Consider the following 15896-nt stretch of genomic DNA (forward strand, 5'->3'; position numbering starts at 1 on the left):
ACAACCATAAATGACAGTTCTTTTCCTTTCACAAAATTCAAAATGCCGGGTGTGCAAAATGTGTGGCAGGACAAGTTTGTGGTCATACTGTACATAGCTCTTGACTTTCCCCTGGATGTCAGAGGAGGCTATGCAATATTTGACCAACCCGGCTCCTGCGGCCTGGATGAAATTAAGCAACAGGCCACATAGGTTTCCCACCACAGCATAAAGGAACAGACAGACAAGATGCTCTGTTTTATATGTTGGATCCTAGGTTTTAAACTTTAGATAGTGGACGAGTGAGGTTTTGATAGTATACAGATGAGAACACAAGACTTTATTTAATACAAAAGATGCATTGTTTTTGTTGCTTCCTAAAAAAAGTAAAGAAGTGAATCTTTGTGTATAACTACAAATGCTTATCTTATAAACAATTTTTTTCAGGTATCCATTATAACTGCCTTCAAAAAGGCACCAGACGTGGGGACCTTTAGCAGACCTTTCCAGGCAGAACTATGTGAGACAACCAGAATCAGTGAAGCAAACAATGAGAAAGAAGAATGAAAAACATAGTTAAACAGATGGACAAGAAGTCTTAGCCTCAACAGTTGTATTGATTTTTTTTCAGTATCATTTAATTAGAAAGAGAAGCATTATTTCACTAAATTGCTCTGGGTCAATGTAATACATTAGAAACTCATTTCATGAGGCACTGTGATGTTGTTTTTTATATTCTGGCATATTTCCATCTGCCTCTAGATTATTGTTATTCGTTGTTCAATTCCTTGATTGATTGGGAAAATTACACATTTAGATAATAGCAGGCTCCTGTTTTTCCTGACCTTCACCAGGAGTTTCTGATGATGGTAGGCAGATAAAACTTTTCTTAACTTTACACATATATTCACGTATTGCATTCTGTTTTTTAAACTTGATTTTGTGTTCTTTCTTTGGCTGTTTTATTATTAATCACGCTAACTGCCTACTACTGGAAAATAAGGTGGCACATACAGATGCCACATACAGTACACATCTCACATCTTTAACATTTCTTGTTGTTAAAACATTGTAGACTAAATTATGTGCAGTACTTTTAGAATATCTATTTAAAGATATTTTAATAATAAAGAATGTGTACAGTACTTCAATTGTCATTGTCAATGACTAATCATTTTAGGTCAAAGACCAAAAAAAAACATTTGCAGGATATTTTTCTTTCGTTTGTACAGTATGCTTGGGTCTTGTGACTTTGTGAGAGCTCTACCTAATTGCATTACTAAACAGACGTTGCTGCTTAATTTAAAAAGACTCATTGCAATGCTACTGTTACCAAACACGTTTTACAGGTACATCCGGGTGTCTTCTCCTCAGTTTCTGAAGCCCATCAATAGCAGCTCCCGCAGGCACGCAGGGAAGATGATGTCACACTGCGTAGCGACGGTAGGAAGTCAACGCATAAACAATATGAGGGAAATAAGGGAGTTGATTCTGCTCTGTGTGTTATAACAATACGTCAGTGCTGACAGAAAAAAAAAAACAGAAAATTATTTTAGGACATGGGTCCTGAAAAGACACGGGTCTTTAGGGCTAGTTTGTTTGTATGCATCTTACTGCCTGTACTTTTGCCTCCTGTTGCCACAGTTGGCCCGTACAAAGCTCCGTCTACAAAGATCCAGGTGGGCATCAGCCAAAACACCGGCAATGCCAGCAGCGTTAATACCAAAATGAATACGCACACAGGCTCCGTTGGAGTCAGGGAAGGCAAAAACAACAGTACGGGCGACTTCCAGAGCATCAGCCGGACTGTGGCAGCGGAGCTGGCCGCGAATGACAGCAGACCGATGTCCATTCAGAGGGCACTGTATGTGCTTGTGGCTGTCAGCGCTCTTGTCATCGTTTATTTCGTCATCAGGACTGTCAAGTAAGGACTGCATCATAGTTTTCCGATTGCCTAAGCTACTTTTCTGTTTTCTTAGATGATTTTGTAATGCGACATCCTCTTTAAAAGCGGCGACAGAGTTGCGATGAGGTGATTTTTTTTTTTGCTTTTGTTTTGTTTTCACAAATCCTTCGCAGTTTTATATCGCTGTTGTCTTTTGCAACATCGTAACATTTTGGATTTAATTATTTTTGTTTGGTACTGGTTCAGAACACTCATCTGCACATGGGTTGGTTGAACCAGTTACGGGCATTTTGTGGACACGTTTTTTTCTTCTTCTTCTTCTTCTTCATTAAATTAGGGGCTTTGAGAGTAAAATTTAAAACCGAACGATCTGAAACATATATTTTTCAGTAATGAGGCTGGTGCCGATTTATACCTTATTGAACTAAACTTACAAACAAAACTGCAGTTGGAACTTTAAAGAACTGCCTAAAGAGAAAAAATATCTGTAACCTGTGTTGTGTGACTCCTGTCCTCTTAGAAACTATTGCCTTGATCTGGATTGAATTAATGGAAAGGTTTCAGGCGAGAAAAAGACTAATCAGTGTTGATTCATTTATCTGAAATAAATTGAAATTGATCTGCTTGCCCACAAAAATAAACATTTTTATTTATATTTATCTGCTTTAAGCTATGTATTATTCCTCTGTTGTATTTAGGACTGTGTCCTAACCACAATAACAGTATTTATAAAATAGTGTTCAACTGCAAGACAGACTTGTGAAACACAGAAATGCAAATACATTCAATACCCTTTATAATGCTGTATTAATCTACATGTAACCATATTTTCTCATGAACATTTTGAAATGTATTGACTAACCCTATGTGCTAAGGAATTTCACATTATAAGTTCTGGCAATCTTTTAGTATCCAGTTAAAGTAATGCTACAGTACAAGTACAAATAAAAGATATCTTGTATATACTGTACATACTGTACTGTATGCAAAATTAGGTGCATCTTATATTGTCTGTAACATTATGTATGATTAAGTCAAGTGTGGTTTAGAAGTGGTAGACTAAACTACAATGCCATTTAAATCAAGTTGAAATCACATATTTATTTTTCCACATGGTCACTTTTAATACATTTTTACTGCTTTTTAATTCACTAAATAGGGAAGACAAAAGAAGTTCTAAGGTGACTTTCCAAAAAGTGAAAATGATATACAGTGCCAAGAAAAGCTTTATGAACTCTCTAGGTTGGTCCATATTTTTGTATATTTTACAACTGCAAAGTAATTAAATCCTCATGTCCTCATGGAAGTCTCAATAAATTATAAAGCTAACTTAGTTAAACATGGAATGCAAAGATATATTTGTATTATTTAATTAAAATAACCCATTGTGGGAATACATTAGATTAATTAAGATTAGATTCATGTCAATAAATTAGATTCAGTTTCTGGCAGCACCTCCTGAGCAGCGATGACTTCAGTTAGACATTTTCTGTAAATGTTTATCAGTCTCTTACTGCTTCAAGTCCCTGATATTTCAGGGTTTCCTTGCGTGAACAGCTCGCTTCAGGTCATTCAGGTACAACGTTTAAATGGCCAATTCGAATGCGAAATTTCTTCTTTAGCCATTCTGTTGGAGACCTGCTTGTTTGTTTAGGATTGTTGTCTTGTTGTATGACCTCTTTTCAGATCAGCTTCAGGTGATGAATGGATGGCCTGGAATTCTCCCCCAGAATTTGCCAATACAGTGCTGAATTAATGGTTCCATCAAAGATGAGGGACATCAATTGTGTTGCAAGGAAGCATCTGGTTTTCACAACACAAAACATTTCTAATTGTAGTAAAAAAATTCAACTTTTGATATGACTGTCCAGACAACATTCTTATAGCAGTATTGTGGATCAACCAGGTGCACTTCAGCAAACTTGACATGGCTGACATGTTATTGTAGAGAGCAATGCTTTTTTCCCCATGACATCCATATCCGTCCAGTTTTATTTCTGATGGTTTAGGCAGATAGACACTTACAGATCCTTAGATGTTTCTCTGGGGTTCTTTGTGAATTCCTCAATGATTTACAGGATTGTTGTTGGCAGGACAACCTGCCAGGTCCTGGGATAGAGTCACTGTGGTTTCAGATATTTTCCATTTCCCGAATGGATGAATGGAGCCCCAGAAGTTTAGAAATGTTTTAATTAATTCTCTCCAGACTGATGAGCATCAACCGCTCTTTTTCTGAAGTCCTCTGAAATTTATTTTTGATTGTGTCGTGATGCGTTTCCTTTATCCTGTATGGTGTAAACCACACTCTCAAAGTTTTTGATTATTTTTAGACATTTTAAGACGGGAGTGCCCAAACTCGCTTCTTTTTTTTATTCACACAATTATTTAACCTACCAATGCTATTTACTTGTGCTCAGTAAACTAGGGTTCACTTATTATTTCACATACACTGATTAAGTTTTTATTTTTTTTGCATCTAAAAAAATATCGGATTGGTAAAACCTTTTTAGGTTATTTAAAATCCGTTTCAATGGTAAAATGGTAAGAAATTGTAATTCTCCATTGCTTTTACACAAACCAATTCTTGGCACAATATTACACTTCATTCAATTGATTGTAGGACATCAGTTTGCACAATAAAAAATGAACTCCCAGAACACAGACACCTCTACTTAGGAAGCAAATAGGAAAGTCTTTAAATTTAATTTTCATTACGTGAAAACTGTCCCAACTGATTAATGTACTCTGGAGTGGGCACTTTGCCCACAGTTTGCCCAAAGGAAAAATTAAACCTATTTTGATATTAATGACTAGAACATGAGGCTTTATTTCTTCTGTTATTCTTTTCTTTTTGTTTTATCCCTAAGCCTTTTTTATTTTGTCAGAAAAATGTATTAGTGTTAGAAGAATGAAGAATGTTAGTACTATAATTTCTACAGATGTACACTTTAACAGGGTTTTGATACCTCTGTATTGTACTTGAAATTCATATTGAAATTTGCTACTGGTTACTTTTATGAACATGCTAAAGTAGATTTCTCGGCTGAGGTCTTATACAGTATGTGCTCTTCAAATACTGCTACTGTGGCAGGTTAAGATAATTTTGCTCTCTTGCCTTGCAGTCAGAATACTTTTTTTTAAAGGATTAGTAGCATATTTTGGAATTCTGTCAAGCAATACGTTCTGTAAGCGTGTTCCACTGCTAGGATGTGGCATGTACAGTAAGTGTGGAGCACTGTGAACGTATTGTAAAAATGAGGCCATGAGGTTATCATAGTTAACATCAAAACCACCATGTGTTTGAAGTTTGCGTGTATTTTGTACTGAAGATCTTTTCTTCTTAATTCAGAATGAAAAAGAACCGTAAAACAAGGAGGTATGGAGTCTTGGACACAAATCTTGCCATGGAAATGACACCATTGGAGCAGGACGAGGATGAAGACGATGATACCACATTGTTTGATGCTCGTCATTCAAGGAGGTAAGCATGATTAGGATCGGTCTGTGTCTTGCTGATTACACCTTGTAAGGTCATTGAAATACCTTTCTAACAGCCTATGTATGATATTGTCGCATAATTTTGAAAAATGTATTTCTAAAAAAAGAAATATAACTTTTAATAAAGCATCCTGTATTCATGGAAGTTTTTTTTGTTAAGCTGTTTAATGCTTCTTGTAACTCAAGACTGATTTTTGTGATGCTGCTTACTCAGTATAATTGTGTACCTTTTTATAAGTAATGGCTGATTTATAACATATTAAGAAGAGCGAAGTCTGGAGTATTGGCTATGATTCCTACCAAGTTAGAATAATGCTTTGAGTAAAGAGTCTACTGTGACTCATTATGATTTTACTAAATATGATATGCCCCTATGGTTATATTTCAGAGCACACTTGCTAAGCACTGTACATTAAGAGAAACAACTGTGCTTTCTTTTCTTCTAGAGCTGTAAAATGATACTTGGTATGTAAATCAGGGCTGTCCAAACCTGCTCCTGGAGGGCTGGTGTTTCCATGATTTTTATTTCAAATCAGCTTTTAATGAGCTAAACCAGATGGTTTCTGGCTTAACTGAACTCATTTAACAGCATCTCCAAGCTATTCAGATCCTGCAACTTTCGAGTGACCTTGAAAATCTGCAGACACTTTGGCCCCCCCAAGACAAGAACTGGACACCTCTGGTGTAAATACTTCATCTTCCAGTTATGAAAGAGGCTCTTGTCAGTCACACATTGAATGCAGTGCCTATTATTGGGGTTTTTTTGTTTGTTTTCATGAAAACTCTCACAATGCGCTTCTAAGACTGTGACAGTGTGTGTCTGTGGAAATTGATTTCTGTTTATTTAGTTGATGTTTACAGAAAGGGAAGTCTGGCTGCAGGTATGTCCTAGCAAGTAGCAAGAGTATGATTTTCCTACCCTAAATCCTGTAAGTACTAAGAGGGACTGACCCCGTCCAATGGCAGTAGCCAAGTGTATGTGATAGGTAGGAATATACAGTAGAGTATACTGGCCAGTTCTATAGCTGTATCTGTCCCTGGCCAGACTACACACTGAAGTGATCTTTCATACAATACACACATGATATTATTTTGATCATTTTTTGTTAAACTGCTTTAATTTCTACAGGGACATTATTTAAAAATGTAAGAATTATTATAAAACCAAATGACACCAAGGGGAGTATCAAACCTCTAATAATGTCAATCAAAATTTGATTCATATATCTAAATTTGATTTTTGATTTTTGATACAGTATATGATTGATTCATATACAGTATATGATTGATTCATATACAGTATACATATTGATTCATTGAAATATAAGCTACTGAGCCTCCCAGTGTCCCTTCCAGGGGAGAGGGATGTTCCCTGTTTGTCTGGTGTCCCTGGTTGGATAGGCTCTGGCTTTGTAGGAACCCTAACTAAAATGAAGTAGCCTTTCAGATAACGTATACACCCACTGAATTTTTGTGTTCGCGGTGTCCATGCATATTAATGAAGCTGACTCAATCCTTGTCTGAAATTTAAAAGTCAATAATGTAGTCTCTGTTAATTCTTAAAATATGTGTACATTGTAGGTTCATTATTAGTTTTCTTTCTGTTTATTCTATTTTTTAGGCACTTGCTAAACTTGGAATAGCACTTCGAAGGAGTATTAGTATTTTTGCTGTTCTCTGTGACCTCAAGACAAGATTTTCCCACATTACAGACAGCACCTGTGCTTGGTCCTGAACAGTGATTTGGATTATGTGAATGCATTTTGCTTTGCACTGTTATGAAAATGAGGCCCTAAATATGCATACAGTGCTATACAGAAATACCCAAACTTAGCAATGCTACTGATTTCAGCAATGTAGGATCATATGTGATATAACTTAATATAATTTATATAACTTAAACAAAATATTTTTTTTTATTTAAATGACACTACTCACCACCTGTGACTCTTAAATACATTCGTATATCTTCGTGACCAGGGCTCCTCTTTCTTCCTTTTTTGAGGTTTGATTTGTGCAACAGGTGGCCAGATTATTCTTAATTGTTACATCTACTTTATCCATATGGGATTACATCTTTTTAGTGCCTTTTAACTAATAGTAGAACCTTGTTCTTGTTCCCTTTTTTTATGTAGTAAATCTTTTAGTCTGAGATGTCTTTACACTGTCCAATTGTTAGCCTTTAAAACCAAGGTGCGGGCAACATGAGTTTCAGAATGTCAAATGTATTGTATTGTAAAAATACAATTTGATAAAAATTGAACAAGCTGTGACCTCATTACAAGAAATACACCCTATATAACACCTGGAATGTAATTGTCAGTAGCTCAGGATGAACAGGATGCATCCTAGCCTTTGTCACAATTGTATGGGTCATGAAATTTGTGGAAACCCAGGAAAAATCAAATGTGTTTTTCAGACCTGAAGGTCAGAATATTTTCACAGATTCAAGTTCTGGCCATGTAAAGTCAGGGAACCTTAAATGTAGGCAGGCATACTACGTAATGGTCAAACAGTAAGGTTCTTGCAGACTTAATTCACACTTCTCAAAAAGAGGTTTCTATCTGTAAATCTGTTATTTCCCAGTCACAGAATATTTCGACTTTGAATAAGGTCAGTCTATCAAGCTTTAATTGTTTTCAGTTTAGTGCTGCTGTTAACCGTCACCTGTTAACAATGCATGTCATTGGTTGATTAGTAAAACTGAAATGTGACAGTGAAGTTGAACTTTTTAAATTTATATCAGTACTACATGTATATTGTATGCTATTATATTTAAAACTTAAACCTACAAAAAATCTTGGCTAAATAACCTTTGACGTTGCAGCAAATAGATCAAATTGATCAGATAAGATCACAAATTGTGTGTTGATTGAAAAAATAGGGCATTTTTTCGCAATGGCAAGGGAGCATTACAACTGAGCTGCTGTTTGAACTTCAAACATTGATCCGGTTTGAAAAGGTGACAAAGAACTGTTGATGATAACCAAACTCTTCTGGTGCTTGAAACTTCATTGTTCTTTTCAGTTCTACAAATTGCCAGAGTCTATGGGCAACTGTCAGTTCCATGATATGATAATTCATTTCATTTTAGTAAAGCATATTTCCATTTTTAAAAACATTAATTGTCATACTGTACAGATGTGTTTCCAGTCTTTATTAACATTCACTGATTTTACATTTAGATATAAATCTATATGTCTGCTTTGCTCTATGTTATGCATATACTGTATTTTCTAGAAAAAATAAAGTAAAGCCTGCAGATTTTGGGTAATGTATTATAAAGTCAATTTAAATTTGATTTTGCATGACTGAGTTAAATGAAATTGACCTGGACTAAAACACTTCATTAGTGATTGAGCTGAACAGGCAAAGGTGATTTAACTTGAGCTTTTGAGTCTGGTGAAAAAAACGGTGCCTTTGTACATTAGGTATGTAAGAACAACATCTCAGGTAGACTCAACAGCAGTGAAGCCAAGTCCTCTTTAGCAGTGCACAAAGCATTACTACAGATGTACAGCTTGCATTGCTTTCAAGGGTAAACACTACTAGTATGTGACTTTCACTGTTTCCTTTGGATGTTCTGATTATTAATATTAATCAGCATATACACTATGCCTATATCAAGCATGATTAATAAAATGTCAGTGGATCTTTTATATTACAGATATCACATTCTATTCCTTGATAAGTGTAAATTTGCAATTATAAACTTATTTCTGTACTCAGCGTATATGCATAAAATTAGATTTTTAAATTATATGTAATGAATAAATGTTAAGACAAAGAGGACATCCTGTGACAATTTTGTAATTGTTTAAAATTCATCAGTTGTCCTCTTCAATCTGCCATTTTATATTGTAGGTTTTCAGTTTAGTTTTGCAGGAGAAACCTGGTTTGGAGAGCTGGTGAAATGTTCATTTAAAAATGTGACAATGGAATGAGAGCTACAGTGCATTGTATTACTCATCGGAATACACAGGCCAACTGTTCTATTTGCAGTTTGAAAATCCTAAGGAGAGACGGGGCCGAGCTCTGTTGCAAAGGGAAAAGAGGAAAGGTCTGTGGCTGGAATCACACTGAGCTTGGTTTTCCTACAATGCACAAGGTCTGATTCTGTTCCAGTCTGCAAGTGACATGGAATTCCATCTGCTGCATGGTGTACTGCTATTATTGAATATACCTGTGATAATCAGGCTTCTTGAAGTCCAGCCATATCAGTTTCATTGAACAGGTGAAAACTAGGGTGGCTAGCTATTTGTACCATTTGTCTTGTGCAGAGGAAGTCTTGGACAGAGCTCTGTTTAGTTTTCTGACTTTGACAATAGTAATTGCAGTCAATTCTTTTACCGGACCTTGATTTAGAGAGAGGATCAAGAGAAAGTTTATGGCCTTGCAAAAGCCACCTTCAAAGTCTAGTAGTCGGGGTTAGTGATTGGTTGTGACATCATCAGGTGTAGTGTCCTTCTCCACCTACAGTATAATGTTCCTCATTGGTTGGTCCTGTTTTGGATGATTGACCGATGACCTCCAGTTCAGGGTTAAACTCAAATGAGTCAACCTCCTGGAGTTCCAGACTGAAAGGAGCTACTGTAAGTTGGGTGATTAATCATTAACGTAATTATTAGTTTAATGAGCTTAGTGTACCTTGCTGCTACAGTTCATTTCTGAATACTAAGAAAATAGCAAACTACTGGGATTCCTTGATTCACACTCTGTAATGCAAAGGTACAGAGAGGTTTCAGACATAATGGATAGAGAAAAAAGCAATAAACCTTCTCTTCTTTAAAAAATTTAGTTTAAAATAAGTAGGTTATTGGTTATTTTTACAAGTAAAAAAAAGTAGTTATATTTTATGTTTTTAAAAATACCCTTAAGGTACGTTATGAGAAGAATAGCCCCATTCATTTCTTCACTACATCTGTCTTGAGTTTCTTAATCTTAATTCAGTTAACTGTGAATATTCTGTTTTTTTTCTGCTGTGGGTTATTGTTGCTAAACAATTCTTCTAGGCATCTAGTAGTTAAAATATTTTCTTGTTTGCTGAGTGTTGTGGATGGAATATTGCTCAGGCGTAGTTCTGTGGCAAGTCGGTGTCCTACAGGGAAACACACCAACATATAAAGCAAGATTCTCATCTCTGATGGGCAACTGCTTGGGTTTATTAGATGCTGTACTTAGTTATTTCTTTTGCCTTAGGTTCTGAAAAAGCAATAGTCTTGTTGGCAGATTTTTCCACAGGGATATTGCTTTTAAATTAACAAAAAGAAACACATTTATTTTTGTTCAGAATGAACATGAACATCACAGACATTGGACATTCACCCGCCAAAAAATATTTTTGTATTTTAGTACCTCCGATTTTTTAAAGACCTAAAAGATGTTATAGCATTATATATGCATGGAGCTATGAATTGCAGAAAACTGAATGTGTACCAACTGATGTGCTACTGTATGCTTGCCTTAGTTTGGTTTTCTTTTTCTGGTGCCTTCTGGCCTGTGATAAGTGACAAGTGGTATCATAGTATAAACAGCAAATTGTAAATGGCTGGGTTATTTAAAAACAATTTAACAAGAGTATACTTATTATTTTTTTGGTAAATATGAATTTGTCGAGATAAACGCCAAAGATTAAAGATGTTTTTCTTCCAAAGTGTGGAATTTTAATCTTATTTGATATATGAAAATTTTAAACCATAACTGTAACTCTGACTCATATATTTGGCTTTTCCAATTGAACACATCACATAAGAAACCAAAATTCATTTGTACCTTAGATTGAGTTCTTAAATGCTAAAAATAATTTCCCTTTCTGCAGTTTTTTTTCGTGTTCTGGAAAAAACAAGCACATGGGCTTTCCTGAAGATTGTTTCAAATCTTTCTTTCTCATTAAAGTAACTCTCCATGGGAACCTTTGATATAATTAAGTGCCCACTGACAATCCAGTATGCTAGACCTTACTGCCCTAAAGACAAATGGTAGGAGTCCTAATCATGAAATAGCTTAACATACACTGCTTACTTTACAATACATAAAATAACAGGGAAATATTATTCCAGTAGTACTGAAAATACTCATTATAATGCAGTAATGCAGCCTATCCTATTTTCTCCTGAAATTATTTTTAATAAAACAGATCACATTTGAAAGTGCTTTTGATGTTATGCCTCTGCTTTTGTGTAGTTCTGTGATTTCCGTGGTTATTGTGAATATAATTTGTATATTATCATTTAAGAGCTAGGGATGCTGCAGTGGTTAGCACTGGTGCCTCACAGACCCGGGTTCCGTTCCTGTGGTGCTTGTAGATTTGGGAGTTGTGTAGACGTTATACAGTATGTTCTCCCCATGTTCGCATGGGTATCCTCTGGATGCTCTGGTTTCCTCCCACAGTCCACAGACGTTCTGGTAGGTTAACTCGCTTTTGTAAATTTGGCCCTGGTGTATCCTGCTTGCGTCCATTGCTTACGAGTATGGGCTCTGGCTTCTCTTGTAAAGCTGTTTGGATAAAGTAGTTTTGAAAATGGATGGATTTAAGAGCTTAGATGGGGCAGTTCCTCGTATTGTGGGTATGTACAGTAGTAACAATCTGACATTTTTGTTTTCTTTTTTACAGATAAAATGGCAAAGTTTGGAAAATGTAGACACCTGAAAACCAAAGGAAGTTCATGAACTTATGAGGCAAAGACATGTTTCAGAACTGAACTTTCTTGAAGTATATTTAAGTTTTTACCATACATATCATTTGGATACAAAACACTTAACATTGATATTGCACTGTTTTCAACACAGAGCCAAATGAATGTTGTTTAGAAAATGTGATTTTTTTAATTGCATTATGATTTCGCTATACAGTACATAACTGGATGATATGTGCAAATAGTATTTGTTAAGATATTAAAGGTTGACCTGCAAGCTATGTGTGTGGTTGGACCAAATGACACCATTGTTTCTAAGATTAAGTGAAAGGTGAATATGCTATTTTTAAAAAACTGCTTTTGACATTGAATTATATAGTGAATACACTGGGAAATTTACAAAGGTTTCCACAATGCTAAGTGTTCTGTATTTTTTCACAGTTGGCTGGCTTTTTAGTTAAGTGAAAATGAAGATGTTGTTACAGTAACTCCATGTTCAAAATGAAAATGGAGACAACTATGTCATAGTCACATATTATTGAATAGTCTGTGTCTTATGAGCAAATAAACAGACTTCCTTCCATTCCATTTGTTGGACTGAGACAAATAAGAAAGACTGTAACAGTTGTTTTAATCTCACCGAGTTCCATCTGTTAAGCTTAGCATGGCTGTTAAGAAAACCTACCCACCTCAGCTACACTTTAATACTGTTTCTTCGAAAGTGAGGTATGAGTGCATGATTGATAATAAAGATTGATTGACCGTTTGGCTACATATAATCAGATTGTATTAATTTATTGAATATGTATGAAGGGGTATATTACCACATTTTTACAGTCATCTAGTATTTTCAGTTGCAAATAATAGAATTGCAAACCAATGAATTGCAGCTGAAATAATATTTCTGTGTACATCCCTTCCTCTTTATCTCCAGTCTCTGCGTTTCTCTCAGAGGCACAAGCTTCTTAGATCGTCTTCGAGACTCAATTTCAAATTTGGACATGTGTGTTCTTCTTCACATTGCCCATCGCATCTCTTCCAAGTCCTTTATTCACTCTGTATTGTACGGGTGCTCACAGTCCTTTGCGGCTTTGTGATGCCATTTTTGTGGTCATGCCAAAAAGTAAAATAAAGGAAGATGAGCTGCAGTGATACAGTTGTGCATAATTATTTCATCAGCAACTTCACCATCATCGCAGTTTGGTTCATCTGATGCCATCAAGATATCATCTTGGGTATTCATGTCCAGCACTGTAGTCTCATCCCTTATTCCTGAAGATTACTGCACTCAAAATCTGTAAAGTTGTGTGCATAATGTGAATTTGTAATTATTTTTTATAATGGAAAACATTGGGAATATGCAGTATTGTATTTTATGTAATTATTTTTGTATGCAATATGTTTCAGTCATGTTTTGACATACTGTATACAGTATGTTGATTTGCATGGTGTATTAAGTATACTTGTGGTATACTGTATATGTGGAATAGAAGATACTTTTTTCCTAGTTCTTTGTTTTTTGTTATTTGTGGGCAGTTCGGGATTGTATTTCCTGTGAATAAAGAGGATTGGGTGTACATGTAGAGTATTTTTTAGGATGAGAGAGATTTATTGATTGCTCAACAAGATGTTGTTGATGATTTGCATTTTAAGTTTACACAATATGAATAAAATATTTTAAACAGTTAATGTTTTTGATGTGTATTTGTAATGACATTTGTGTACAACATTATTCTTGTCTTCTGTTTGCATTCATATATTGAATATCAATGAATGTAATGTACAGTATAACGATTGGGCAGGCATTTAGTGCATTGGAAGGAAAGATGCTGGAAATGGTTCACACAAGTATAGTATCATTGTCTTACTTTCCTTACCCTGTCTTTCCAAGCACTTAATAACAAAATATATGATTTTTGATACCCTTCCAGTTACTCAAAAAGCATGAAACCCTTTTCACAAATTAAACTGATGAAGTACTGATGATGCCCACATGCTCAACAAAGACATTTTAAATGTTTCTTGTTTTTACTGAGATACTATTGCATCTTTAAGGCTTCCACAGAAGACTGTAGTGACTGCATGCTTACTATAGTGGAACCCTATAGTGATGGTATTTTTTCTTCCCACTTTCCAAAACTTGTCAATTTCAAAGAAGGGGCAGCGGAGGATCTTTATACTTCATAGTATGCAAAAAAAAAAAGGAGGTAGAGTTCTGGATAAATCAAAGTAGTTGCCTGAACCATATATTTAAAAATCCTTTAAAAAAATGTAAGAACTGCCATCTTATTTGAATTGAAACAGCAGATTTAATCAAGGTTTTTCAACTAAAAAGCTTGCAAAATTGTACAAAGCTTGCACCTTAAAAGTTGCTAATATAAATGTTATGCCTACAACATATCTTAAACCATTTGGAGAAATCTACCCTATCAAGGAAAACTGCTCCTACTCAATAATTGTTAGACCAGTTCACTCCAAACCTCAAATTAAGACTTCTGGTACCAATAGGGTAAATATATGTGATAGCTGGGTTCCATTTATTTGTCATCGTTATGCATCCCATAACAATAACTCTTGCTGTTTAAAAAGTATTTGGTCATTTATCTCAAAACACAGTGTTATTTCTCATGAGTATAAATCAGATGCTCTGTTGTTCATATATAGAGTTCCCCAAGATGGCAATATGATTGCCATTTTCTTCTCCAGACACAAACCATCTCTATCTTGGGAACTGCTTCACTGATTAAATTGAAACTTGGCAGCTTTCACAAATAACCATAGCTGCTTCTGATTTGCACAAGTTGCAATTTTTCTGTTCATTATGGGTCATCAGCAGTTTGGCCAAATGCTGCTTCATATGCACACTCCTTCTGTCTAATTTAATGGCTGTTTGGACAATGAACTAAAAATTTAGTACAGTAAGTGTTCTGCTGTGTGTACCATTAGCATATAGCAAAATTGGGTTTTTGCATAAACCACAATAGCTGCCTGATTTCTATTTTGTTTTCGGAATTCAAAAGCATTTTTTATTTTAAATAGCATTCCTGCTTACGCCAAGGTGAATGCCTGATCACCATTTTTTTTTCCTGCAAATTTAAACTGTCTCTGTCTTGGGAATCGCTGTGCCAATAGAAATGAAATTTAACTGGTTTCATCACTCTTTCAGATGTGCCCTTGGCTTGCACTTTTTGTGCACACGCTGTGTCGTCATGCTCTTGACTATTTGCAAACTGTGAGACAGATTGGTCCCACCCCGAAAATTGATCAAGTAATGTATGACAGATTAATAGAAATCATTCTGTTTACAGTACAACTACAGTATGGAAAAATGTAGTCCCTAAGCATGCTTAGGGACTAATCATGCTGTATGATGTACTTGTGGGTGTAGTATACTGTCAGAAACTACTTGGTTCAAACTTGTTAATAATAAAGAATAATTGATTTTGCTTGTAGATTTAAGTACTGTACATTCATTATCTTAATGATTATTACGCACATTTATTTGATCAGTTCTTATATTAACCAATATTTATCTGCTATTCTCTTACAATTAAGCCAGTGTTTCATTATATTAGGGGTAGACAAGTATGGGTGCTTTTAGACATGTAAGGCAAAGCTGCTTTCAGATGAGGCATTACTTGACTGACCACCACAAATTTGGAAGATATATACTGTAAAAGAAAATATTTGGTGATCCTGTACCTTTTTTAAAAAGTAACCTGTTAAAATAATTTAGTGAATCTGTTCCTTAGAAAAAATATGTGGATGTCTATCTTCAGTTTTGGTCAGGAAATATGACACAATATTCCTACACTGCAATCCTCAAAAAAGAGAAAATTACACACTTTAGGATTTAGAAAAGCAATTTACTTCAAATT

The 15896-nt window shown here is 35.2% G+C and overlaps 1 protein-coding gene across 1 annotated transcript; it reads left to right on the forward strand.

Moving 5' to 3' along the window:
- The first annotated feature begins 1396 nt into the window (after positions 1-1396).
- On the forward strand, positions 1397-13707 carry LOC148673469 (membrane protein FAM174-like). The gene is made up of 3 exons (XM_088629958.1): positions 1397-1903; positions 5235-5366; positions 11997-13707. Exons 1-3 carry the CDS (start codon positions 1539-1541, stop codon positions 11998-12000), a joined length of 501 nt encoding a protein of 166 aa, XP_088486084.1. The 5' UTR covers positions 1397-1538; the 3' UTR covers positions 12001-13707.
- Positions 13708-15896: the final 2189 nt, after the last annotated feature.

The sequence above is a fragment of the Lepisosteus platostomus genome, chromosome 4, assembly GCF_059453375.1.
Source record: "Lepisosteus platostomus isolate fLepPlt1 chromosome 4, fLepPlt1.hap1, whole genome shotgun sequence".
NCBI lineage: Eukaryota > Metazoa > Chordata > Actinopteri > Semionotiformes > Lepisosteidae > Lepisosteus > Lepisosteus platostomus.